The following is a 23,522-nucleotide window of genomic DNA, read 5'->3' on the forward strand; positions in this document are numbered from 1 at the left end:
AAGATCAATTCTGGCTTCTCTCCCGAATCTCAGCAGCATGCGGCGGGGTATTTTCAACCCCAGTAGAGACAGGCTTGGAATCCAGAGGGGGAATTTGGTCGATGCTGGATTTGTCCGATTCGGGAAGAGAAGTACCTGTAGAATCGTCAAGGACGCGTGACCCCACCGCATGAGAGTTTTCAGGCGCAAGGTCTGGACTTGTAGACCCCTCGGACAACTGCCACTTGACCACGTCCTTCTTCAGCTGCTCTAGCTCTTTCTGGAAACGTTTGCCAAAGACGTCGATGTAGTAAGTCGCCCCATTGTAAATACTCCAGACGAATACCACCATCAGAAACGCTGAACTAGCCTGACGATACCAGAACCAGATGGGGCATGGGATCATTGTCAGGAGCGCGTAAATATATTGGATCATCATAAAAGCTGGCTCTTGCAGCGTCTCTGGCAGATTGAGAACGAACTTCCCAATCCATGTCTTCGCGTACGATCTCTTGAGCCACGTGAAGCTGGTCGGGCGGCCCGCGGCGATCTTGTCGCGACGGCGAACGCTGATAAAAATGTGATAGGACAGCTGCCATACGGCGTACGGCACGGTTGCCCAGACCATCATGGCCCAGAGGGAGTAGTGCTCCGGAGACCCAGGCTGACTGAACTTAATGTCGTAGATGGCCGGGAACCTCTCCTTCAGCATTTCCGCTGGTGTCAAGTGAACAAGGCAGTGAAGTGCCGCCGGCGGCATGATGTGGATCCACACACTTCGACCGTGTAAGTCACATTGATATGCCAGGATACAGACTGGAAGGCCAGCTTACCTGGTGACTTTGTCTAAGCTATGGAAAACCATGGAGTTCCGCCACATGGCAATCGCAACCGCATTGTTTCCAAACGCCAGGCAAAACGTACTTATGAACAGTCTCTTCGAGCGGGGGAACACCCAGATGCTCAGCACCGAGAGCAGGTTGACAAAGTAGCAGAGATCGGCAAGGAAGTAATGCCAACCGATCTTGTGATACCGATAGTACCGAATTGGCATGAAGTAGGCCAGCTGCCCGCCAAACCAAAGATAGAAGTACTCAGGGTAGGCACCGATCAGGTATCCACTGATGAAAATGTTAAGTACACCGGCGATGAACGAGATCTTCTCGCGCAGCGTCACGGTTGCCGTCGCATTCCACTGTGTCCCCAGCCGCTCGACCGAATCTTTCACGCGCCGACGATATTTCTCCAGTCGCTCTTCGGCCGTGGGAACGCGTTTCTTCCATTCCCCGACAACCCGATCTTTTGCCTGCAATGAAGTGGACTTCAACCTCTCGCGCTGCCTCTTCACCCTCTCCTTCTGGGCTGTAAGTGTCTGGTGCCATTTCTCAAACTTCTGCGTGAGCGCGAGGTTGTCCAGCAGGTCAAAGACGGTGAGCTTGTCGAGAGGCGGAAAAGTCTCCCAGTCCTCTTGATAAGAGCTGCTATTTGAAAACGAAGGATTCCGCGACAGCTTCTTGGGAGAGGCTGACGGCAAGTACGAGCCCTCTGCGGGAGCCCCAAGCCCATCTGTTTCGAGCTTCAGGTCTGTGTGCGGGGTGCCCGAGGGTTCAGAAGTGAGAGGGTCCACGGGGATTTCCCGTTCAGACGCGCTCTGAGGAGGAGTCATTGTGTCCTCCAGGAGGCCCAGTTTCTGCTGGAATGAGAAGATAGTAGGGCCGCCGCGGGCGTGAGGGTCGTAGTGACGACTGGTGAAGCGCGCGAATGTCAGCATCGTGATATCAAGTTACCGGCACTTGCAACAAGAGAAAGAAAGAGGAGAGAGCTTGTCTCCAACGCTGAAGGGGACAAGGAGCATATCCTGATGCACGAAGGAAGGAAAAAGGCCGGGCTGGTAGAGACACACAGAAGATTACTCACAGGCAAAAACTCGGGATCTACCGCGGCGTCGCTACCAGCTGATAAAGAAGTCCTCCAGTGGTGTTCATGACCCAGGCCGCATGATCCGCCGCGATCAACTAACAGACAACGTGCGGAGGGGGAGGATGGACGAGAGATGTTGAGAAGGCCCGTCGTGTCGACGTGCTCGCGCCCGAGCCCGTGGTTGGCTATTGCGAGCTGTGTCGATCCGCGGCCGCGCGGGTTGACCGCCTGAGGCCTCAGGCCGCAAGGCTGAGACAAGCTCGCGCCAAGGGATCTGGGCCTCTCCGCAGATATCTCGATCTTACTAAAAATACTACCATAACGTACCCTGCTCTCATCGATTCGGCCTTGCACGCCGAAGATTCCTGCTCAGATTTCGTGTTCGCTAACCAACAACTAGAGAAAGTGCCCGTTGGGAATGTGTTCATTTGGCCTTTGCCATATCCCATGTAGGTATCCAAAAACTGTCAGCCCATCATTAAGACTCCGAACGTCACAGACAAGCTCGCTTCTTCGTATGTCTTAGCATGTCAGATACTATCAACAAAGGTAGAAAAGGACCCGAAATCCCGTTCCACATCATGCCACATCTTCACCCATATTTGTTGTTTCGGCGCCAAGAAACAGAAATCCAAAAAAAAATGCGGTGTATCGAACTGGCGGTGACTAGTAACTATGATGGTATACAGGTTGTGCGTTGTGCGAAGGATGCCAGATCCTAGGCTGTGCGGGACGTCCAGATGCCGGGACCAGCAGCTGCTGGCTGAAGTAATCGGGCATGCATGAGGGATCAGTTTCATGGACCTCCCCATGCGGTGAACAGGCCCCACCGGGTGTCCTCGTCGGGGAGATGACGGCGGACACATTGCTGTTACAATCTCGTGAGTACGCAAGAATGCTGTCAGATGGGCTTGTCCGGCTGCTGGTTATGTACGGAGAAGTCATGCTGACATAGAAGTCGTGAGTAGACTGTTTCAACTGGCCCATGTTGTGCATGTATGGGAGACCCTGTTCTTCGTGTGCTGATTGGATGCCGTTTCTCAGACTGCTCATAGAAGGGATGGCATTGTTCTGGGCCGCTCGGGACGTTTGCTCTTCGAGAATGTTGGGTTTCTCAGCCCCGGCTGTCGAGAATGTAGTGGACGAGGTTTGAGATCCCCCGTCTGTCTCTTGCTCGTAGTCAAATTCGAAGCCTGAATCGGCTAAATGGACTTGAGAAACGTAGATGACGGAGTCGCCATCTGTGGTCGCATATCAGTCTCCGGATACCTGATAGTAACAGATATGGATAGTACTGACCAATCTCACCGTTCAGGTACCGTTCTTCTGCTTGTCGAACATAGTATATTTCGTCCAAGATACTCAAACGTTCTGTCGGTACGATCTGGCGTCTCACATCCATCCCAGCTTCCCTCAGCTTTTCAGCTGTGATACCGTGGCTTTCGCGTAGCTCACGCAGAATGTGGATTAGGAGTCTGATTCTCTCTTTGGAACCATCAGTCAAAGAAAGGCGACGTCGAGAATGCGGGTGGCCTAAAATTCTGCTTACCAGCCTTCAACAGATGGTCGGGCTCTTTATGGGTGACGCCCGACGGCCACCACTTTGGTTTTGTCAATTCCGGGTCTGCACGCTGCTCAGATGAAGATCCAGCAGCTGTCTTGCGTCCATTATATGGATGGTGGACTTGCTTACGCGGTTCAACCAGCTTGATGTATGCCTTCGCAATTACGCGACAATTCAGTTGCTGAAAAGCATCGAATGCTTTTTCGTAGTATTTCTTCATGCGATCCTCATCACTGACCTTGAGAGCGGTCCGTCGGAAAGCCGGACTTGGAGAGACAGAGCCCTCATTCAATCCTGAACTCGATCTCCGGCGATCAGCTCTGGAATCTCGACGTTTCGTGTTTCGTTTCTGGCGCTTGTTCTGCTGGAATTGCCAGTCGCACGGAATGAGTTCCGCCGGCCCCGGAAGACTTGTCTGGCCCCAATTCGTGCCAGGTTGAAATCCGAGAGAACAGTCCGTTATTTTTGCTTGCTCAATTGGTTCTATTACTGAAATTAGCTCTCTTACTTATGTAGTTCGAAATTTCTATCATATAGGTATACTGACGCGGAAAGCTGTGTGGCGCGACTCGACTCCCCATAGCCGCGGTCTTCAAAAACCGCTCCTTGATGTCGGGAGTGAAGATGGCCTTGCCGCAGCTTGCAATAGAAGGCGAGACTTCAAGACCGACCTCACCATTTTGATTGATGTATATTAGAGCAAAATGTTGATAGGGGACATTAGGCTTCAACCGAGTTGGTAGTATTTGCTATGGAGACTATATCAGCGATCGAGGCCTCATTCAACATTAGAAGCTTGAAGTACCGATGAATGATATTGGGCTAAAATGTTATCATAAGTCAACATCGGTTGCTGTTCGTCCCCGCTGAAAGCCAGAGACTTTTCGACGTGTTCCATCCCGGCTATCGTGCTCATTCAGCCAGATCTATCCTTGCGTGGGGAGACGATAAGTGAAGAATGGGTCTGTCGATCTGGGAGGATTTCACAGCGCAGTTGGCTTCGGAAGTCAGAAGGAAAAGATCACGATCTATGGGTGGCTGCCTTTTTACCCTCTCATAGGGGTCATTCATCTATCGTCATACCCTAGATAATGATATACAATGTGCAGGTGACGATGACACGACTCTCAGGGCAGATAGTGGGTCTTCCAAGGCATGATCATCTCCAGGAGGGCAGTAAATACGGCGAAGGTTCCGTGCATGAAGAGCTCCGACTCAGAACAAGCTACAACACCATGGCTTCCCCGCCGATCTACATCGAAAGCTCCAAGGCGAGATGTAGTGGTGGTGGCTGTACGGGGGAAACGTAAGCCGGAGGAGAGTCGTATATGGATGCTCTGGAGATAGGAGGGCCCGAGACACCTCCCAAGTACATGGCCCTATTTTCTTGGCCGGGGATGGAGATCTGATAGGCTCCAGGCCAGCTCGAATCGTCAGAGGGTTCATCGGAAGGCGTTTCAGGGTTGAACGCCGGGCACCAGGGTCTGTAGAGTAGTGTCAATGTGACTGAGACGCTTCGGGCCGTGTTGACCGCCATGGAGTCCAGGCAAACGGAAGCACTCCAGACGCCAGGGAGACGATAGATGTCAATAATGCAGCCACTGCGTCGCACGGATGCTGCGTCCGCCGTCGACGGCGAGGCAACTCGACCACTATCGACCCTGGTGTGTCCGGGCAAAACTCAATTTTAATGATGCAGGAGAATGGTGCAGCCTAACCGGGATCCTTGAACTAGCGGCCTTGTGTGTTCCGTGCAGAGTCTGAAGATATAGTCCTGCTCGAGACGTCGTATTCTCACGGAAGGGATGCCTCGAGCGCGGAGGACGACGGACCTTAGGCTTGGAGAGAACCAAACGACCGGCACGGAAGACCAGGACCTGCGAATAGCCATCTTCACCGGGCTCCACAGGAGATTGACAGCGTGCCTCCAGAGGCTCCGTGCTTCGATCGGATGCAGAGGGTGGAGCTTCGAGGGCGATCGTGAGGGTCGTCGTTCAGATTGGCCGTGATCTCCAGTAGAGATCGCATCGACCAGACCAGCCTCGACCACCATCACGCCACGCTCGACAACTGGAAACTTGTGCGTGTCACTCGTGACTTCGCGGTGCATTGTGCCTGGGCGAAAGCGTGCTTCTGGCCTCTTCTTCATACGCGGATGCTCAGATGTCCCGCCGTGGATGAGAGCTCAAGCCTCCTTAAGGCGGGTCTCCTAAGATATAGTCTCGCGGAAGTTCGAGCCCCGGCTCCCGGGGGAACAGGAAGTAAATCCCACAGCTTCATTCCAACTTTTTCATTCGGAAAGCAAAGACTGACTCCAGATCGTCCCGCAGTCTTGGTTTCCGTTGACCCAACACTACAGAAAGAGCTGATCAGCCATGATAGCGACTGTCCAGTCAAGTCCTCCCTCCAAACGGATGGTATTATGAGGAGCTAGCTCCCTACTTTGTTCAGCTTAAAAATCGGCAAGAAGGTGGCATTCGCTCAAGTATCTAGATCGCTGAACACATACCGGCTGCGCCGCCATGGGTGGCGTCTAGATGGAATCTGAAGGCCCTGCTAGCCTGCTCCCAACCAAGCGAGACCGATCTTTAGTCCGGTTTCTTATCGTATTCGCGACCAGTTAATGTTTGCCAGTGGGGACCCGGAAAACAAATCCGCCCCAATGGATTCTGTTGCAACGTCCAGTCTGCAAGAACCAACTGCCGGCCCGGTCCTAAGGTTCATGAACGCCACTCCCGTCCTCTTTAGCCAGCGCCGCGGAGAAGGAGTCAATCAAAGGAGTGGAGATACGCCCGCAGATATGCGACGGACTACTGTGTACTGGTCGCCATCTGCATCTTGCTTTTTTGTCTTACATGGCGCAGGGCTGCAGCTCTACTGTGTAATTGAACTCCGATCATTTCCTGAATTGTTCCGTTGGTTCCTTTTCCCACTACCTAAAATAGCCCCCTTATTAAATGTTGGAGGGCAGGACGACGGAGATACAGGTTTAGTCGGCCTGAACAAAGTCGACTTCCCAGAGGTTTTCTGCACGGGCTTCAGGCAGTTAAGCGAGATAAACTATCTGCAAAAACCCCCATGGTTTTGTCATGAATCCACGTCACTCTGCGTTCGGCGGTGAGTCATTCCTTGTTTTCAGTTAAACATTGCTGCTTATTCCGGCAGAAGAAATTAGCAGCTAATATACTGATATACTATCGACATATGGACGAGTGCTGCGCAACAGAAAGCAACAGGCTGTATCAAGCACAATATATTGCACTTACCTGATCGTGCAAAGTACTCCATATCATTATTGACAAAGAATGGTAACCACAAAACTGAGACTGAGAAGAGGCTGAGTACTGTGTACATTGTTTCTCAGGCATTATTAGAATCGACAGTACGGAGTACATAGTACGCAGTCCCCACCTGACAAGCATGTCACTGCCATATGGAGTACCGCAGTTGGCACGACACTACTTCTACCGGACTCCGGAGGCACATATCCACACCGATTTTCTGCAAGTCATCACATGTCCGCTCTACAAAATTGTTTTGACCAAAGATATATCATGTTTTCTGAAGCATATCACGGGAAAGCCAGTCCCGCACTGACAAGACTGCGTTTCAGCCTTTCAGGGAGGGGTCTGTGTGACTCGAGATTAGCTGTCGGTTAAAGCCGACAGACCCCGTACCCCGTATTGGAGGCTAGAACTCGAGTCTAGAGGATTCTTATACTATGGAGTATTGTTATCCCGTGGAATTCCCGCTATCACTTCTGACCGCTTATAGGAGAGGTGTTCTCACCGGCTCGGAAAGGAAGCCTCTTCCTGTAAGCAGGATTATGAATCCACCAACAGCCATGGATACCCAATATGCTCCCCCACTCACGATGCCCGTCTTCTCTTCAACACTATCTCCGCTCTCAGGCCTTCTATACGTGCAGGCTTCTGGCATACGTTGTTTCCGTTCTGCAGCGGCAGATACTGCATTTACGCAATCCGCCAAGAGGCCAATCCATCATCCATGGAGATACTGACAGGTGTCTCGGCAAATCCCTTTCTTTCAATTGTCCATACTACACTACCTGACCCAATCACGACCCGATGAATTGTCACACACAGTGTAACTGCCCAGATCGTTCATAATGCAATGTTGAAAAGAGGCTTGACATTTCATAAGGCGAGAATTGGTTTCCTCCCTGCTATTTTTTACATGTGTAGTAGGTCCGTCGAGATCCAATAGGGGAACGTCTGGCTACTTTCTTGCCTCTCCTATCAGACCTTAGTTTATCTGGGATTATGGGGCACAACAGTATCCCGAACGCGAGTACCTACCATATAACTCTTACCTACTGCTGAAGGACATTCTGGACCACCTTCAGCACTTTCTGAGATATTCCTGGGCGCTTCTCAAAAGTACATGGAGGCTAGCGAGTGCTGCTCTCGGTCATGCGAAACTGACATGGCATGATTCGTGCAGATTCGAGTCTCGATACATCCTGGATTCTTGGGAAGCATGTACATACCGTACATGAGAGCGGCTGGCACTTCAGAATAACGGCTGCTAGAATGCAGACGATCATCCGAGCTACCAGAAAGCACCTAAACCCCTCTATATCTCCAGAGACTCGACTACACTGGAAGTCCTGGAGATGGTACAGCTGTAAACCCAAGGAAATAAGGAATAAATACGAAGTACAGTAGCTGACGTCGCCAAGAGTTGCCAAGTCGAACAAGAAAGGATGACCAGGGTCTCGAAAGCCTACTACTTCCCGAGAGGATTTCGACTAAAACAACCGGCTAAGACCGTTATACAAGGAACTTAGCGTAGACCTAGTCTCCGAGTCTATCTGATTGGTCCCCCAACCTACCTTGCGAAATAACGCCGCCGGAATAATTTTCCGCGATTTACACTGTAGTTCAGCTTAGTCCGACCAGATTGAACATTCGCTAAAAGGCTCCTTTTTCCGACGACATCGCGAGGCTGAGATCTACCCGATTTATTAGCCGACTCCTCGTACACAATGCACTAGATCAAGCCCGTGCAAAGGGTTAAGCATGTTCTAGTATAATTTTGGTGGTGCCATCCATCGCTCGCATTGTGCAAAATCTTGCATGGGCAGTTCATGCAGTTTGTGGTAGCAAGTGACAATTACTCTATGACTGATCGGAATGGGTTTCCGCCACAGTAAATCCGAAAGGGATCCACAGAGAAAGAGTAAAAAAGAACACCGCGAACACCGCGCATAAGAGGGAAAAGCTGTGGTGCCGCTCAGTCAATATTATACCGATTCGGTCCTTGATTTGGCTTTTTCTTTGTGTTTGAGGATCTGTTATATACTCACTTTAACGACATATTTAATTCATCTGATTTAATGAAGAGCAGGGCAATATATGTGTCTGTAAAAATAGTTACCTGCCTAGGTAACTATTTGGCTTTTCAATACTGATACACCTCAAGCAAACCCCGAAGGGTCGATCTTCGACGGCGCATTTGAATACCTAAAAACGTAACATGCATGCATGCAACAACTCTGATCCGCGTGACATCCATACTTTCTTTTTTCTCCCCCTATTCCTTCTGATTCATGCCAGCAGAACAGCTACCTATAAGTGCAGACACAGATACAAATCAAGGCAAAGTAAAGCCCTGAAGGGGCCTTAATAGTTTTCGTTCTTATTTGTTTTTGTTGATCCCAACCACCACCAAGATCCCCAAGGCCACGAATCATGCAAGCAAAAAAAGAGGAGCTTTGACACCCCATGCTCCTGGCATGTCCAAGTTCTCGTTGTCTTTGGGGGAGCCCGGACTTAGAGAGGCCTAAACATGTGGTGGTGCACCGATGAGGGGGTTTATGCCCAATGATATTGCGGGGAAGAAATGGAAGAAAAAATAATGATAATAATTAGGGGCCAGAAGTATGTCTCTGCGCGCGCGCCATACGAGGTCGGGGACCCGCTTGTCAATCATCAGGCAAATGAAATCAATGAATGCCTAATTAGATGTCAGATAAGTGCCAGTTCGGGATCTTGGATAGATAAGGGAAGGATCAACTTGAGCTACCAAGGTCCACTCTAAGTGGGGTGAGACTAACCTGTGTCTCGCGGCTTGATACTGTACTGAGTAGAAGCATCAGGTAGTATAACGTAATCATACCACCGAGCGGGCCACATCACCGAACGGGCCACCCAACCTAGAATACCTCCAGTAGCTATATAGGACCTAGGTGCATTCCTCTTTCTTTTTTGGCGCTGATTGGCAGCCTGTAACTCTTTGTTTTCCTGTGCCAGAAGGACTGCATTATGCATTGCAATCTGACAGCCCTTGACTAGTTGTTTAAGAGCTTGATTTGTAGGACTTGGTGGGCTTTGAGAATGTGTAATGGCGGACCTAAGACTTCTTAGGTGAAGGCTCGTTGGGTTTATCTTGAGGACAGAAAGCAAGAGAAAGAGATAGATGAATAGGCCGTTACTAGCAATGTTGCTATCAAGATTGCTATTTGAGTTGACCACGGGGTCCTAATCCCCATGGTTAAGGAGCGTCTTATATACATGCTGAGTTCTGCCCGGAAATACCTATCTGATGGATCATGACTATGGATCATGGAGGTGGATCGTAGACCTGGATCGTGAGTATGGATCGTAGACGATCCAGCATGGCCACGTGACTAGACCTCCCTTCTTCAGCCTTGTCAGTGATCTCTAGGCTGTGCCGTAACAATATTATTAAATAATATCTTGCACGCGTTGAAACCATTCATGGATGATCTTTGGATCTTCACATTGAGCCTGTTGATAATTATATTTGCAGTTATATCTTGATTGAAGTTCCTCATGGCGTTTAATAAATTGTTGTACCCAGTTCCTGCCAATAGTGTGTTACAACGCTTGCAGAAGTAAGGCTATGAGGAGGGAAAGCTCTCGGAGAAACTACAGACCGACAAACCAATCAGGATACGATCAGACCTCCTCCTTCGATTCAGGCCATGCGAATCGACAAGAGGTCTTTAATCAGAAGGGCTATTCTGATTAACAATTGTGGAAGATATGCCCTCCTACCCAATTAGGCCTAGCCTCTCGCGTGTCTATGTTATTCCACATTCGTGTAAACAGTTAGAATCCTCTTTCAAGCAAGCAAGCAAGCTCATAATAATAATATCATCATCATCTCATAGAGTTCCGCCTCCTTCTCCCATAACAATGTAGAGACGCTCCTTAACCACGGGGATAAGGACCCCGTGGTCAACTCAAATAGCAATCCTGATAGTAACATTGCTAGTAACGGCCTATTCATCTATCTCTTTCCCTTGCTTTCTGTCTTCAAGATAAACCCAACGAGCCCCGCCTAGAAGTCCTAGGCCTGCCGTTACATAGTGGTTGGTATAGATGCTGATTTTGATCACTCAGCTAGTAGTAGATTGGCCATCTTCTGTACAGTGGCAGCATGAGGTGGCATACCACATTTATCCATGGATAATATCCATTCCATAAGGGTAGATTCTTCAATAGATGTGAGTTTTTGGCAATTTGGTGCTGAATCTGCACACAAAGTGCGGCCGCAAAGACAGGCAGTCAAGGTAGATTTTGACACATCATATGCTTTAGCAGCAGCTCTAATACTAGAAAATTGACCATTTTGATAGGCTCTAATTGCCAGAAGAAAACTGCCTTCTTTAGAGCTATCTTGATCACTTTGCGGTGCTGACATCTTGATTTGAATTTGTTGAGTATATCGTGTCGCGTGTTGGGTGGCCCGTTCGGTGGTTGATCACGTTAACGTAATCCACAAGCGAGCGAGACACCCAACCGAGCGAGACACCCCCTCAACCCCTGAAATCTTGCAACCACCGAATCACTATCAGACCCAGTTTTCCATCCAATATGGCATCAAAACAAGCAGATTCAACTGTCAAATTAGAAGATCGCATATCTCTTGCAGTCAAAGCATATAAAAACGGTCATTTCAAAAGTATACGAGTGTAACGACGGGCCTAAGACTTCTTAGGCGGAAGCTCGTTGGGTTTATCTTGAAGGACAGAAGACAAGGGAAAAGATAGATAATAAGTCGTTACTAGCAATGTTAACACTAGGATTGCTATTTGAGTTGACCACGGGGTCCTAATCCCCATGGTTAAGGAGCGTCTTTATATACATGATAAGTTCTATCCGGAAATACCTATCCGATGGATCACAGCTCATGGATCAATGCCTCTGGATCTTCAGGGCTGGATCGATCCCCATGGATCATGGTAATCCAGTCACGTGGTAGTCCTCCCTCAGCCTGCCTTGGTCTAATCCTAGGCTGTGCCGTAACAACGAGCAGCAGCAGCGGCATATGATGTTCCACATTCCACTCTTTCCCATTGAATTAACAGTCGAAAAGCATGGAGTGATATACCAGCAAACTGCCAGAAGCTTAGCAATCTTGAAGAGGCTTCATTAAAGAAGTGGATTCTAGATATGGATGATCGTGGCCTACCCCCAACTCAAGATATTGTACGCAAGATGGCTGATTTACTACTATCTCAGCGGAAATCGGGTCTATCTACTGGCATTGGAAAGAACTGGGTCAGCAACTTCATTAAACGGCATGATGATCTCACATCAAAATATACCCGCAAATATGATTATCAGCGTGCAAAATGTGAGGATCCAGAGATCATCAGCCAGTGGTTTGATCTTGTTCAGAATACCATAGTAAAATATGGTATTCTTGAACAGGATATTTACAACTTTGATGAAACTGGCTTCCAAATGGGTGTAGCCCATACAGCAAAGGTTATCACTGCATCTTGTCATTGAACAAGCCGCGTACGAGCCATACAGCCAGGAAATTGTGAATGGGTGACTACCATTGAATGTATCAATACTTCTGGATGGGCTCTACCACCTATGATCATCTTTGCTGGCAAGGTTCATCAATCCCAATGGTATCAAGATATACCCCATGGTTGGCTGATTGGTCTAAGTGATAATGGATGGACTAATAATGAGCTTGGGCTATCATGGCTAGAAAAGGTCTTTCAAAAACATACCGCGGCGCGTACACTGGGGAGATATCAGCTTCTGATTCTTGATGGCCATGCTAGCCATGAATCTGCAGAGTTTGATCTTTTCTGCAAGAATCATCAAATCATCCCTCTTTATATGTCTTCTCATTCATCTGATAAACTGCAACCTCTTGATGTTGGCTGCTTCGCACCCCTAAAGGAGGCATATGGTGCAGAGGTGATGAGAAGCATCCAAAATGGTATTCGTCACATTGATAAGGACAACTTTCTTGATCTTTATAAAGAATCACGAAAGGCCTTATCATCCAAGAATATCTGCAGTGGATTTGAAGCTTCTGGTTTAGTTTCTTTGAATTGCCAAAGGGTGCTGGATAAGCTTACTATCAAGAATACCACCCCCCAACTACCGCTCATGGACCTGCAGATGGTGAATGGATTGCAAAGACCCCTTATACTACTGCTGAAGTGCAAAAGCAGATGGAGCTTATCAAGCAGCTTGTAATTGCAACTCCCAAAGTCCCCCAACTGAGGCTATCTGTCAGCTAGCAAAAGCAGCTGAATCTACTATGCATAAAGTCCTCCTCCTAGATCAGGAGGTAAAGGAGCTCGTGCAGCAAATGAAAAGCAAAAGTGAAAGTGTTCAGCCCCTAGGTCTTATATTGCTACTGGGGGTGTTCTGACAGGCTCTGAAGGTCAGCAACTTGCTCGAGAAGCTATACAGGCGATGGACTTGGTGGAATCAGTTTCCAAAAAGCGTGAGCCATCACGATGCAGTAACTGCCATCAAATTGGTCATATTAGAACCAGCTGCCCTAGTAGATCTAGATAATTCAAAAACCTTCACATTAATTTGATTATGTGGTAGTAAGATCTCATGGTTTTCGACCTCAGTCAAAATCATGTTCGGCTGTCTCGCTCGGTTGGGTGTCTCGCTCGCTTGTGGATTACGTTAGCCTCGAAGTATTACAAACCCCCCCCCCCTGCGAATAAACACCGCCTCCTTTCTTTCTTCCAACCAAACATCCAGAACAGCGCACTGACTGCTTTAGAGACAGGCTTCTGATTGAAGTTTGCTTACCTAAGCTAGTGTTTTCGTACGTCACTGGTCTCCTCGATATACTACAATGGTTCTAGTATTGCAAGAGCCAAGTAGCAGCACCTACCACCGTAGCAAGTGTATGATGATCCCCAAAAACCTGGTCAAAATTAAGATGAGGAGAAGACAACAAGCAGCTGCCCAAGACACACGTCACCCTCAATCAGAACTGGGAGTCGGAATCGGAACACGGCAAGCAGATTGTAACACAGAGGGAGTTCTCTGTAGTCCTTGTTGGGAGGGCGAGTGCAAAAATAACAAAGGAACATTTACGGGTACATAGTACTCTGCCACGTAAGTATGTATCTCAAATGCTAAAAGTGGAAACTCTTTCAAACAGGAATTTCCAAGATACTTATCTTGAATCGAAGTCTAGCCGAATGCCCCTTCTGAATAGATGACGACATGTGAAAGCATTGTTCTTTGCTTTCTTCCGACATATCTATGTTTCTTGCTCCCACTATTTATGCATGCGTACATCTTGTGCTGATATATCCTCTCTTCCCGGTGCCGCACCTGATTAATATGAAGCATGAGCATCATCCTCATGCCCATGGTTTCCATGCTTCATCCGAGTTACCGTCTTATGATTTTAGGTTATTTTACGAGTCCCACTACGATACACTCGATACTGTAAAATTAAACAGCGCCTCAGAAACTTCAACGTTCTCACAGCCGGGTGATGTGCAAAAATTTCGGAGAATGTGCCAAGGAGTAATCGAATCAAAACGTCCGAGGCAGTTCCTCGTATTACCTAGTGCGACTGCTTTCTGTATACACATCACCATGTACACTTCCTATTCACACTTACCAGAGAACAATATTTTATGCTGTGAGTGAAGGATACGATGACTTGACTTTCACGGGTCTCTACTCTTCTTGTGCCGTTTCCAAACTGCGGATTGTTGAGTAGCCGATCCATCTTGTTCTTGTTCTCACCATCACCCTTTTTTTCTACGTATCCTGGATGTATAAATTGCAGCTCTGAGCGGAATATTTCATCCATAATTAGCATAATCGGGAGCATTTGGGGCCCACTACTAGCCATATTTTCTGCGATCCTACCTCCATGGTGGACTTCCCAGTTATCCTACGTTAGTCTGGAGTCCGGCAAGAGGCCATTGATGCACGTATCCGAGCCGGCCAACTTGAGGGACAAATATTAATTACTGGAATCGCTGAATTAAGAGTCCTGCCAAATTTTCTTGTTCATTCAACAGGACTATTAGATACCGTAGGAAAACAATATACGCGTTTCTTCTCAATTTCACTGGACAGTGTAAGCGCCCGGGAGCCCTCGCAAGAAACATGTAAATGGTATTTCTCAAGTTGAGCGAGTCATTCGCAGCCGGAGAGTCCTTGAAAGCAGGTTTAGCTGTTCCGTGAACACAGCCGTATTCTTCTATTCTTCTGCCACCACGAGACTTGTGCAAGAAAAGGTGCAGTATGGAATGGACCAGGCGACGAGGGCGACATGTCACACATGCAGTTCTCGTGGGCCATGAAGTCTGATGCGACCAGCGAAAGGGCCAGTATAACGAGAACAAGTTGCCATTTTCCTGAGGCAGGGGGTCATCCCGTTCATGTCAGACCTGATCATGGGATTCATGATGGCAATGGTGTAGTCTGTTATTTAAATGGATTCTTAAAAACGCAAATGGAATCAAGAGAATTAACACACAAGAAAGGTGACCAAGGAGAAAGAAGACCTCCTGGTAGACATGCATTGGAAGAATTGAAGGGTCGGGTCCGCGGAGAGCAAGTCTGGACAGGGACATGAAGACACCCTTGACAGTCAATCACAGCAGAAACGTGCAAAGCAAATTGCCCCCAATTTGAACTGCTAACAGCCTTCTTATTTCTCCAGCACTTGTCCCCAACGGCAGCAGCTTCGTCCAGGGCTCAAAGCAGATTACCCCCACCCCCTCCCGCCGACAACTCTCCGTCCTGACGCAGCTCAGATTCGTCCTTGTCGTGCCAGACTACCGACTCTCTCGGATGGTCTAATGACAGATTCAGAGGGCTGTTTGAATGAGTGGTATCTGAACTGCTCCAGCTATTACTGATGTAGGAAAAAGATGCTAGGATAGACACGACCAGCATCATTGACTATGGGTCATTTTCGGGGATAGACTGGCATTATTAATGGTAAGTTTATGTCCTACTATGATATATTCTGCCTCTTCACAAAAGTAAAAAGACGCCTCTATTGTCTCAAGCGATAAACAAACAACGACCTATGTATGTATAACAGGCATTCGTCTCCAATAACATCCCCATAACCACGCGCCCTGCGATCCGTGCTGGGACTCGCCGTCTCGCCCTCGTGTCATAAACTTCACCCTCACTCCCGCATCATCGTCGTGGACAGAAGAAGAATAAATCAAGCGAATCTACAACGGATGGACAGCAGATCTCCTGGACGGTTCCGTACCCATACTAGGGCGAAGAAGAGATCCCACCACCATGGCCCAGGGACGCCTGACCCCTGACCGCTCTGAAGAAAGGGAACCCTTGCTGGCGCAGGTTGTTAAAGATAGGGATTTGACCAGATCGTTGTGCTCAAAAAGGCTTTTTGGCTGCTCTCCCCTCCGACGATGTTGGTTCATGGGACTGGAGATACGCTTCACGGAAGCACGTATATTAGCGAGCGGGCGGATTCTAGATTGAAGAACTCGGGTGTGGAAACCGAGTTTTTATCTGTGCATGGAGCGCAGCATATGTTCGATATGACTCTACCGGAAGATGAAGACTTGTTTCAGGAGTTCGTGATTAAGGGCCCTGACTTTCCAGCAAAGAAGGCGGGTTTGCTAGGAGATTACAGGAGGCGTCTGGAAGGATACGTTCATAAGACTGGCATCCAGAGACACTCTCATTAACTAGACAAGCAAAGGACCGAGAAGCGTTCTCTGCTCCAGTAAACCCTCCTGGCCGCCGTCAAGCGGACATTTAAAACCCATACCTACCTCGGAGCCAGCCACCCGTATGAAGACAACAAAGTAACTTCATTCCTATCATACAGGCCAAGAGAAAAAGCGAATAAAAGCGCGTGAATAAGTTACACGAGGAAAAAGCAAAGCAGCATTAGAATCAGTGGTATTTCCGAAGCTATGGAAACGGTCAGCCATAAACCCATACAAAGCACATGTACAAAATGAAGGGAAAGGAGATACTTACATCAAGCGTCAAACTCTTGCTACTGTTTTCAGACTGGTCCCTGTAAATTCCGACCAGGGCTTCACTGTTCTGGAACAGTCCCGTCTTCAAACTGATGACAATGAACTGCATGCCAGGAGCAGCGTGATCACGGATGTAGTTTGCAATCCGGGCCACATTAGTGTTGTCAAGGGCTGCGTCGACTTCATCCAGAACGAAGAATGGAGACGGCTGGTAGGAGTGTATAGCGAAGAGAAGGGCGAGAGCAGCCATAGTCTTCTCTCCACCAGAGAGATGCTCCATATCACGGAAACGCTTTAGAGGAGGCATAGCGTGGTACTTGATTCCGTCAAGGTAGGGCTCATCTGAGTCCTCGATATCGAGATATCTGTTTAGCAGATTTATAGTCAGCGATCACATATATGCCTAGATAAATATCCGGAGAAACTTACGCTTGGCCACCAAGGGGATAGTTTGCGCTCCGCGTCAGCTCCCGATAAATAGGTCCGATCTGTTCGGAGATGTGGGAGAAAGCTTTGTTGAAGAGCTCCGAACGTTTGCGCATGACAGCCTCGAAATCTTCCTTGGCTTTTCTGGCGCGCTTCCGTGCATCCTCAAAGTCCTTTTCTGTGCTGCGAAGCTTGTTCTCAACCTGCTCGAGACGCTCCATCGCACGTGTGTTCGGCGCCATTTTGTCGAGCTCACTGTTGAGGGACCTGATCCTCTCCTGCAGCTCCTCTTCCAGCCTATCGTCCGCCCCCTGTTCCCATGTTAGTCCTAGTACCATTAGACCGACAGAGTATCCTACGTACCTCCTTCAGGGTTTCGCCCAAGGAATCGAAGTCTACCTCGATGCCATAGTCCTGCACGGTCGGCGCCTGGGTGCCAGTGACGTTGGCATCCTCGTCGACGTCCATTGCTTCTGGATCCGGTGCCTGGACAAGCTCATCGATAGGAAGATTATCCAAAGGAGCCGAGTTTTCAGCAAGTGGAATATCAATATTCTCCAGCTTGCAACGTCGGAGAAGGGCATATCTGCTAGAGGAATGACGCTGGATGTCACCCTCTAGTGCGCTGACTGCCCTTAGACTGGCTTCCACGTTCTTACTACGTTTCTGAAGTTCCCGGCGTTGCTCTGCCAGATTATCCGCCGACTGCGCATAGAGGTCCTTCTGTTTTTCAAGGTTCTCCCGAAGGATATCAAGCTCCGCATTGAATTCATCAAGCTGATTTCGAATGCTGTCCTGCTCAGCTTTGAGCTGTTCAATCAGTTCACGGTCCCGTTGATGTTGGGCTTTCAGACCATTGATTCGATCATCAGTAGCCTGTAGACGCTGTTTCTCGAAGCTCAGCTGGTTCTCAATTCTGCTCTTCTGAGTTGTGAATTCCAGCTTCTTCTGAGAGGTCTCCTCCTGCAAGGATCCTTGCTGAGCTTCGTATTCTCTGATATTGTCATAGCCAAGGCGACTGCAGAAGCTGCTGTAGATCTCATCTTCGACACTGCTGACTGATTCTTGAGATTCTTGGATGGACGCATCAAGTTCCTCCAGCGCGCTTTGCTTTTGGAGTAACTTTGGCTTCAATTCATTCATCTGGCGGTTGGCAAAGTCGACTTCGCTGCGCTTGCTTTCAAGATTCCTTTCAAGCGCCTTCAGCTCCTCGCGAGCATAGGCGAGTCGCTGCTCAAGACCGACGAGCTCTCCTTGAAGCGTCTCTTCTTCAGTGCCCTTGCGGTGGCCCTTGGGGAGATTGGCAAGATCAGCCAACAACTTATCTTTCAACTTGTACAGATTCTCGATTTCAGAATCTTCCCAGCGCTTGGAATTTTGTTGACCGGGACCATGACCACCGGTCATGAGACCTCCCTTGTGGATGACGGTGCCGTCAAGAGTGACGGCTTTCGCGTCGACTCCTTTCTCATAGCACAAGTATTTGGCCGTGGCCAGGTCATCACACACAATCGCATTTCCACAGGCATAAGTGATGGCTCTCGAGACCGAGTTGTCATAGTCTACTGTTTCAATTGCTGGACGCATGCCACGGTGCATACCCTTCAGGTTAGAATTGAACGCCTTCACCTGAATAGTTTCTAGAGGGATAAAAGTTGCCTGCCCAGCTCTCTGGTCACGGAGGTGTTGGATGCACTCCTTGGCAGTCTTCTCATTGTCCACCACGATAGCGTCGAAATGCCGACCAAGGACGGTGCTGACAGCTTCAGCATACTTCTTCTGCTTCGGCTTGCAAAGCTCGCTCACGCGACCTTTGACGCCAGGGAATATGCGCTTCAAGGTAGAGATCATTTCCTTGGCCCGAAGCTCCTTCTCGTTCTGCTTCTTGCCATCGTCCGCTTCAAGCAGCTTTTTCAAGACTACCTGAAGCTTCTCTTCTAGCTCAGTCCGCATCTGGGAAATGCGCAAGCGTTCAGAAGTGAGCGCATTCAGCTCCTTCTTCTTCCGATCGATATCCTTCGACGTGGTTTCGATCGTCTCGCTAATGGCTGACTTGCGCTCGACAAGAGTCTGCATATCAGATTCCAAGCTCTTGAGCTGCCACTCGCTGCTTTCGAATTTGCTCTTCAGGCTGTTGACAGTCTCAGCCTCCGTCTTCCTCTGACGCCGCAAGTTGTCAAGCTTGAGCTGCTCTGCTGAAGACTGTTTATTGACCGCTTCCTTGAGCCTGTTGTACTCCTGCAAATCCGCATCGCTCAGCTGGCCTCCTTTCTTGCTCATAGTTTTCTGCCACTCCGCTTCCCATTGCGCCTGCGCTTTCTCTACAATCTTGAGGTCCTTTTCGAGGTGTTTCGCATTGGCGATTTGGGCCTCGCGCTCCTTGGCGATCTCAGAAATCCGCGAAGCGTACCTTTCAACTTTCTTCGAAGTTATATCTATCTTCTCATCCACGGGAACCAGGGAGTTGGTCAAATGCTCGATATCTTTTTCCTTCTTCGTAATATTCTTCTCCGCCTTGACAACGTCCCTGCCCACTCTCGCGTGCTCCTTTTTAGCCTCTTCCAGGTTCCTCTCGTACTTCTCGACACCACGGCGGTATTCCTTCAGTTCGTCCTGGTGTCTCTGTATCTCGGCGCTGGATTCATCGATAAGGCGTTGGAAATGGAACAGCTTCCACAAGATATGAGTGATGATAGCCTGGTCCCGTTCCTCCGCTTTCCGGGCGTAATTATCAGCTTCCCTCTTCTGCTCCTGATATTGTTTAATCTCCGAATTGATGCCCCTCCGACGGTTGAGCTGGTAGGTCTGTTGTTCCGAAGCCTCCTCCTGTTCCGCCTTCAGCCGCTCGTACTCGGCTTTATACTCGAGACTGCCGGAGATCTGCTCGATGAGTCGGGTGAGATCTTTAGGCGACTGCGACGCGATCGCCTCAACGTCACCCTGGAACACGAGGAAGTTGCGCGCCTTGATGAGGATGTTTTCCGCCTCCAGCGCTTCGTTGTACTGCTGAGCCGTCACGACGCGGTTATTGATCCGGTATTCACTCACACCCAGGCTCGTGATGGATCGCTTCCAATGCTGCTCTTCACCAGCGTCATCCTCGTAGACCGCCATGACCCAGGCCGTCTTCGGGTCGTTCCGCTCACCCTGTTCCCCTTGCTCCTGCGAGTCCTCAACATCAGGGCCCTCGTCTGCATTTTCCTGACCGTTCTCGCCGTTCTGCTCTTCCGCGGAACCGTCGGCGTTGATTTTCGATGTGCGCAAAATGCGCCCGCGGTAGACAAGATCGCGAAGATTCGTAGACCGTAGATGTGAAGACTTGATCCCTAGGACAAAAGAGATTGCGTCCATCCTGCTGGCGCGTCAGCCTATATCCGTCCGGATCTCAAGGTAGCGCGAGGGATCCGGGCTAAGACGCACGAATTGGACTTGCCAGACCCATTGGGCCCGATGATGGATGTGAAGTACGCATCTCCGAAGAGAAGCGTGTGGTGGCCCTTGTAGGACTTGAAATCTGTGGGCAAAAAGTCAGCGCGTCTTCATTAGCCGCAGCGGGTTGAGGGACAATACTGAAAAGTTCGAGCCGAATCAGCTTCCCCATTTTGCAACTGCGAACGTTATGGATGGCCGTTAGGAGACCTGTCCGCTCGAAACAAAGGCCGTGTTTATGAGAGGGGCTCGCAGTGTCGAGCGCGTCGCAACAGCTGCCGGACGCGCTGAGCGCTGCGGATGTTGGTTCCACCAGCAGTCACGGGCCTCGCCGTCACGTGGATCCAGGCAGATTTATCTTCCCCCGATTAGGAAAGAGGCTTATCACTGGAGATATGGACCATGACGATCAAGAACACTACAATCTTGGTCCTATAACAGTAATATTTTATAGCCCACTTCAATTCCGTATCGCTATTAAACAAACATGGCTTCCTGATCTCCAGGTACTACTCTACTGATGCGACAAGAACATCTAGAGCAGGGAAAGGCTGGTGACCAGATCAATTCCAATTTGATATCCGAATATCTAATACTAGCCATATTCCCAGAGCTACCTACAGTCCTCCTTGCATCGATCAACCGCAGTTGCAGGTACCTAGATAGCTTTGTTGTAATGAAGCCTCGGCTTCTGTTTCCATGTATTATGCTCCTGCTTCTTCGCAACAGACTGCACACTACGCAAAATATCAAGCTGGATGGGAGCCAGAAGCTCCCAGTCCTCGTGCGACGGATTCAGCGAACCATTCAGCAGTCCAAACGCCATGGTATCCATGGTAAACCTCCTCAACGTGGAATCCGGCAGCGTGTTCTCAGACGCCCAAACAGCCTGCTCGGCGGTGAGGTGGCAGCTTGAAATGTTGAACGCATATATCTTGTCGAACGCGAGGGTCTGAAAGCCCGGGGAGCCCAGCTTGTCACCAAGGACGTAGGCTTGGAGCAAGAGGGGAAGCGAGTTCGTCACGAATGAGCCTGAATAAAGCCACTGCACGAACAGCGAGAACACGTCGTTCTGACCCTCACTCAGGACGACCTTGTTCTCCGTGCCTTCGCGGAACGGGCTGTCGATGGCGGTTTTGAAGAAATTGGACTGGGAGCAGAGGAGCTTCCGGTGGATCGCCCACTGGGTGGCATCTTTGCCGACCACCACGTGGATTATCTCGTTGTCGTCAGAGAGACTGCGCGAATTATGTCAGTGAGGAATAAGCAGAACGAAGCATCTGACGGAGGGTCACTGACATGCAGAGTGGATTGCTGAAGTTCAGAGGCACATCTTCAAGACTGGGAAATCGTTAGAAACGGCGAAACAAGACTGGTTTCATTTAGAAAAATACCCAGTCTTCATGGTCTCCAACTTCCATTCCTCATAGCTCGGCTCGTTGTAAGAAGAGCCGTGTTCCTCCTCGATATCCCACCCGAATAGTGACTCTCGGGTCCTTTTAACTGGTCGTGTCTCCCCTTCGCCATATCGCCTGGACTGCGGCCTAGGTGGAGAAGGAAATCCGTCAGGAGGAGGGTTGGGAGCATTGCCCATAGGGTAGATAGTGAACAGAGGATCCCTCGTGAGGTTTGAAATGAAGGGAATGGGGCGGACATGACTGATATATCAGGTCCGCCGAAGATGGAGAACTATTCGCTCACGTTAATGGCTTACAGGGGCTTAGTGTACAGTAAGGTCAGAGAGGACAAGATATGTACGAGGAGCTGTCAAACAAAAGAGGTATTTAGACAACTGGAAGAAATATAACAGTACGAAAATCCTAGAAAGCGCTAATTCACTCTGCCGGAGTACGCCGCCCTACGAGTACTGAACTCTGACGGGGTTTCCCACGACCAAGAAGTCTTCCGACACAAATCCGTTGGAGTCCATTCTGAAGGGACCCTTCTGGCCTTCTACTTCCAGAAGGATGAAATCCTCCTGGGTGAAAAGCCGCCGCACAGACAGAAAAATCTTCCAGACGCCGTAGTTCAGCTTCTTGATCGGAGCCTTCAGGAAGCTCTTCTCAGATACAGCCTGTTCTTCTGCCGTCTGCACCCCTTGCTGGCGCTTCAGGGTCTCGGGAGAGACCACCAACCGACGGGAGAAAGCGATCTGATGCGGCAGAACATCGAACTGGAAGGGCTTGCGGAAAGGCACCATTCGACGGACTGTGAAACGGAGAACTGTTCTCCCATTCGAATTGACGGCAGTTACCGCTCTGATCAGTTTCGAGGTCTTGAAGATGAAGACGGTGCCCATGACGCTCATGAGAACGCAGACACCGCCAAAGAGAGCCTGCTGCCACAAGGGAAGCGGTATCTTGGGGTCCTTGAAGGTGATATTGGAGTTATAGACAGAGTACGCAAAGCAGAACCCCGCAATGGTATAAGCTCCTATGATGTAGCTCCGCTGCGACGGTGCTTTGAAAAGCACGACGCTTCCATGTTTGGCGACTTTTCTTTCCAGTTTTCCAAAGCCTGGCCGTCTCCCAGCAAACTTTAGAGTCTCTTCGTCTGGATCAGGGACTTTGGGTTTAGAGGCTGGCTTGGAAAGTGTCGCGGCGCGCTGCGCGACGGACTTTGGTGCTGCCCACCTTCGAGCGCCCGAGGAGAAACATCGCGGGGTTGAGTGCGAGGAGTAATAGAAAAAAGATTGGAAGGGACTTCTCGAACAACGATGCGAGAAAGTCCGTAAAACGAAAGGCTTGGAAAACATCGTAGCACCTACCTAGCAATGAGAGCCGTTAGCAAGCAAAAAGTATATGGCTTGGACCTCGGAAATCTGTGCCGAATGGCTAGAAAACAGGGCTTGAGTAGACCATTGAAGTCATAGCACAGAGCCCAGACAAAACGCAACACAGTGGGAGATTGATAGAAGGGCCGATCAAGCTGTAT

General features: G+C 49.4%; 8 protein-coding genes across 8 annotated transcripts; 2 read left to right on the plus strand and 6 right to left on the minus strand.

Annotated features, from left to right (window-relative positions):
- Positions 1-4: 4 nt before the first annotated feature.
- VTN00DRAFT_7032 (uncharacterized protein) lies at positions 5-1,750 on the minus strand (the record flags this gene model as incomplete). Its single annotated transcript, XM_069433735.1, has 2 exons — positions 5-755; positions 813-1,750. The coding sequence occupies 2 exons, from the start codon at positions 1,748-1,750 to the stop codon at positions 5-7; spliced, it is 1,689 nt and encodes a 562-aa protein (XP_069287086.1).
- An 815-nt stretch (positions 1,751-2,565) lies between these two features.
- Positions 2,566-4,379, minus strand: VTN00DRAFT_7033 (uncharacterized protein; the record flags this gene model as incomplete). The annotated part of the gene is made up of 5 exons (XM_069433736.1): positions 2,566-3,140; positions 3,199-3,384; positions 3,449-3,946; positions 4,011-4,212; positions 4,269-4,379. 5 exons carry the CDS (start codon positions 4,377-4,379, stop codon positions 2,566-2,568), a joined length of 1,572 nt encoding a protein of 523 aa, XP_069287087.1.
- Positions 4,380-4,715: 336 nt separating this feature from the next.
- VTN00DRAFT_7034 (uncharacterized protein) lies at positions 4,716-5,573 on the minus strand (the record flags this gene model as incomplete). Its single annotated transcript, XM_069433737.1, has 2 exons — positions 4,716-5,124; positions 5,182-5,573. 2 exons carry the CDS (start codon positions 5,571-5,573, stop codon positions 4,716-4,718), a joined length of 801 nt encoding a protein of 266 aa, XP_069287088.1.
- Positions 5,574-5,618: 45 nt separating this feature from the next.
- On the plus strand, positions 5,619-5,897 carry VTN00DRAFT_7035 (uncharacterized protein; the record flags this gene model as incomplete). The annotated part of the gene is made up of 2 exons (XM_069433738.1): positions 5,619-5,724; positions 5,794-5,897. 2 exons carry the CDS (start codon positions 5,619-5,621, stop codon positions 5,895-5,897), a joined length of 210 nt encoding a protein of 69 aa, XP_069287089.1.
- Positions 5,898-7,184: 1,287 nt separating this feature from the next.
- On the plus strand, positions 7,185-7,484 carry VTN00DRAFT_7036 (uncharacterized protein; the record flags this gene model as incomplete). The annotated part of the gene is made up of 2 exons (XM_069433739.1): positions 7,185-7,189; positions 7,238-7,484. 2 exons carry the CDS (start codon positions 7,185-7,187, stop codon positions 7,482-7,484), a joined length of 252 nt encoding a protein of 83 aa, XP_069287090.1.
- Positions 7,485-16,644: 9,160 nt separating this feature from the next.
- On the minus strand, positions 16,645-20,760 carry VTN00DRAFT_7037 (uncharacterized protein; the record flags this gene model as incomplete). The annotated part of the gene is made up of 6 exons (XM_069433740.1): positions 16,645-16,662; positions 16,732-17,098; positions 17,163-17,470; positions 17,523-20,511; positions 20,580-20,673; positions 20,730-20,760. The coding sequence occupies 6 exons, from the start codon at positions 20,758-20,760 to the stop codon at positions 16,645-16,647; spliced, it is 3,807 nt and encodes a 1,268-aa protein (XP_069287091.1).
- A 486-nt stretch (positions 20,761-21,246) lies between these two features.
- On the minus strand, positions 21,247-22,182 carry VTN00DRAFT_7038 (uncharacterized protein; the record flags this gene model as incomplete). Its single annotated transcript, XM_069433741.1, has 3 exons — positions 21,247-21,826; positions 21,888-21,929; positions 21,983-22,182. The coding sequence occupies 3 exons, from the start codon at positions 22,180-22,182 to the stop codon at positions 21,247-21,249; spliced, it is 822 nt and encodes a 273-aa protein (XP_069287092.1).
- A 264-nt stretch (positions 22,183-22,446) lies between these two features.
- VTN00DRAFT_7039 (uncharacterized protein) lies at positions 22,447-23,343 on the minus strand (the record flags this gene model as incomplete). The annotated part of the gene is made up of 1 exon (XM_069433742.1): positions 22,447-23,343. One exon carries the CDS (start codon positions 23,341-23,343, stop codon positions 22,447-22,449), a length of 897 nt encoding a protein of 298 aa, XP_069287093.1.
- Between the last annotated feature and the right edge of the window lie 179 nt (positions 23,344-23,522).

Source organism: Thermoascus crustaceus (assembly GCF_041956765.1).
Source record: "Thermoascus crustaceus strain CBS 181.67 unplaced genomic scaffold VTN00scaffold_4, whole genome shotgun sequence".
NCBI lineage: Eukaryota > Fungi > Ascomycota > Eurotiomycetes > Eurotiales > Thermoascaceae > Thermoascus > Thermoascus crustaceus.